Source organism: Gorilla gorilla, chromosome 9 (assembly GCF_029281585.2).
Source record: "Gorilla gorilla gorilla isolate KB3781 chromosome 9, NHGRI_mGorGor1-v2.1_pri, whole genome shotgun sequence".
Lineage (NCBI taxonomy): Eukaryota > Metazoa > Chordata > Mammalia > Primates > Hominidae > Gorilla > Gorilla gorilla.
Window position 1 is genome coordinate 54,625,761 of NC_073233.2, and position 2,779 is coordinate 54,628,539.

General features: G+C 41.3%; 1 protein-coding gene across 1 annotated transcript; it reads left to right on the forward strand.

Moving 5' to 3' along the window:
- Window positions 1-1,525: 1,525 nt before the first annotated feature.
- On the forward strand, window positions 1,526-2,455 carry OR4B1 (olfactory receptor family 4 subfamily B member 1). Its single transcript, XM_004051076.3, has one exon. The coding sequence runs from the start codon at window positions 1,526-1,528 to the stop codon at window positions 2,453-2,455; it is 930 nt and encodes a 309-aa protein (XP_004051124.3).
- Window positions 2,456-2,779: the final 324 nt, after the last annotated feature.

The following is a 2,779-nucleotide window of genomic DNA, read 5'->3' on the forward strand; positions in this document are numbered from 1 at the left end:
ACCTCTTTTTTTTTTCTTCACCAATTAGTACTCCACTTCATCTCCAGTTTTAGCCAAGCTCCTTACTGAGCATCTCTCAGCAGATTTTTACCTTGTGTTTCTCTTCAAATTTTCACTATGAGAGAAATTGGGGAGGAAAAGGAATGGAATATTTTCAAATGGAAGCACAAGTGGAAGAAGGAAAAGTAAGGTGAATAAGAGATAATTCAAAATAATTTTATTTTATTTAATTTTTTTTGAGACGGAGTTTTGCTCTTGTCACCCAGGCTGGAGTGCAATGGTGAGATCTTGGCTCACTGCAACCTCCACCTCCCAGGTTCAAGCGATTATCCTGTCTCAGCCTCCTGAGTAGGTGGGATTACAGGTGCCCACTAGCATGCCCAGTTAATTTTTGTATTTTTAGTAGAGATGGGGTTTCACCATGTTGTCCAGGCCGATCTTGAACTCCTGACCTCAGTTGATCCACCCACCTCGGCCTCCTAAAGTGCTGGGATTACAGGCCTGAGCCACTGCACCCGGCCCGAGATACTTCAACATAGTTTTGAAAGCAGAGAAAATCTTGAAGTTTTTCTCTCCTTCTTTTCATAAATGTGTTGTTTAATCATTTGAAGTTACAAGCCTCTTGAGGCTAGAACCATGTTCCATTCTCCTTTCCTATGTCCTGAGTTGCCTAGGCCTGTGGTAGGTACTTAATAAAATCTTTGGTTTAAAGAGTTATTTTAAAAGAAATCCTGCACCTTCTGCTGACAAAAATGTTTGCTAATGGCAAGCAAACTGGAAGACAGAAACAAGCAAAGTGGTGATGTCCATATGTTATATTCAAACTATTGTTCGATAGGGAGCTATGCTCCAAACAACTTCTGGATGTTCACTTAGCTCTCAGCTGCCAACATTTTCTCAAAATGGTTGTAAAATTCATGAAGCTATAGGACTGGGCAAAAACCATAGGGTCTGAAAGAATTCAGAAACTTACGTAGTTCATGTAAGGAAAACATCAAAGATATTCCCTAAAATGGAGATGTTTCACTTAGATTAGCATTTCTGGGGAATAAATAAATGGAGGAAACAAAAGAGTCAGGAGCAGAAGGTCACTATACAATCTCTAACACAAAGACATGACCAGAGAAAATGGAGAATAGGAGAAATGTTAGTAATTAATATAAATGGTTTTCATGCTGAAAGCGGTAATTTTTTTTACTTGAAGTAATGTATGAGTTGGAATAATATGACCTGGGAGGCTTGGCTAATTCACAAATTCTCTGAGCCTCAGTTTTCTTACTTGTTATATGGGGATCATAGAGTTTTTGTGGGGCTGCTTGACCACTGTCTTGCATAGGGTAGGCTATTGAGCACCAAATGAATAAACATTGACTATATAAATAAATAAACAGATGAGTCAGAAAATATGCATGGAAAGGTTTTATTAACAGGCAAGTGCTAAATAAATGTGAAGGATTAGTGTTATGATTGCATGTGCTTTGTCACAGGGCTCTTCTCTGAGATCTGTCTTCTCTGAGTGGAATCCATGGCCAGTATAAGTAATGTGACTGAGTTGATTTTCACTGGCCTTTTCCAGGATCCAGCGGTGCAGAGAGTATGCTTTGTGGTGTTTCTTCCCGTGTACCTTGCCACGGTGGTGGGCAATGGCCTCATCATTCTGATGGTCAGTATCAGCAAGAGTCTGGATTCCCCCATGTACTTCTTCCTTAGCTACCTGTCCTTGGTGGAGATCAGTTATTCCTCCACTGTCGCCCCTAAATTCATCACAGACTTACTTGCCAAGATTAAAACCATCTCTCTGGAAGGCTGTCTGGCTCAGATATTCTTCTTCCACTTCTTTGGGGTTGCTGAGATCCTTTTGATTGTGGTGATGGCCTATGATCGCTACGTGGCCATTTGCAAGCCTCTTCATTATATGAACATTATGAGTCGTCAACTGTGTCACCTTCTGGTGGCTGGTTCCTGGCTGGGGGGCTTTTGTCACTCCATAATTCAGATTCTCGTTATCATCCAATTGCCCTTCTGTGGTCCCAATGTGATTGACCACTATTTCTGTGACCTCCAGCCTTTATTCAAGCTTGCCTGCACTGACACCTTCATGGAGGGGGTTATTGTGTTGGCCAACAGTGGATTATTCTCTGTCTTCTCCTTCCTCATCTTGGTGTCCTCTTATATTGTCATTCTGGTCAACTTGAGGAACCATTCTGCAGAGGGGAGGCACAAAGCCCTCTCCACCTGTGCTTCTCACATCACAGTGGTCATCTTGTTTTTTGGACCTGCTATCTTCCTCTACATGCGACCTTCTTCCACTTTCACTGAAGATAAACTTGTGGCTGTATTCTACACGGTCATCACCCCCATGCTGAACCCCATCATTTACACACTCAGGAATGCAGAGGTGAAAATCGCCATAAGAAGATTGTGGAGCAAAAAGGAGAACCCAGGGAGGGAGTGAAAAAAGAGCTTAGGGATGAAAAAGTGATACAAAATGTATGTCTGATTACTCTCTGTTCTTGAAATGGATTTTGATTTTAGTGGGATATTCAAGAATGACAGAAACAAATATAAAGGCTTAATGATACTGCTGCTGTGATTCTGCTTAGTAGCCAAAGACACTTGGTATGCTGGTGTAATGTTTGAAGGACAGAGGTCAGATAGTCTCGCTGAATCTTAGAGAACTTGATTGGCTTCATGATATCCAACAATATCATGGGCTTGGGTAATATGAAGCCTCAAACCAAGTGCAAATGCAAAGAAGAACATGTTGACAAATGTTTTT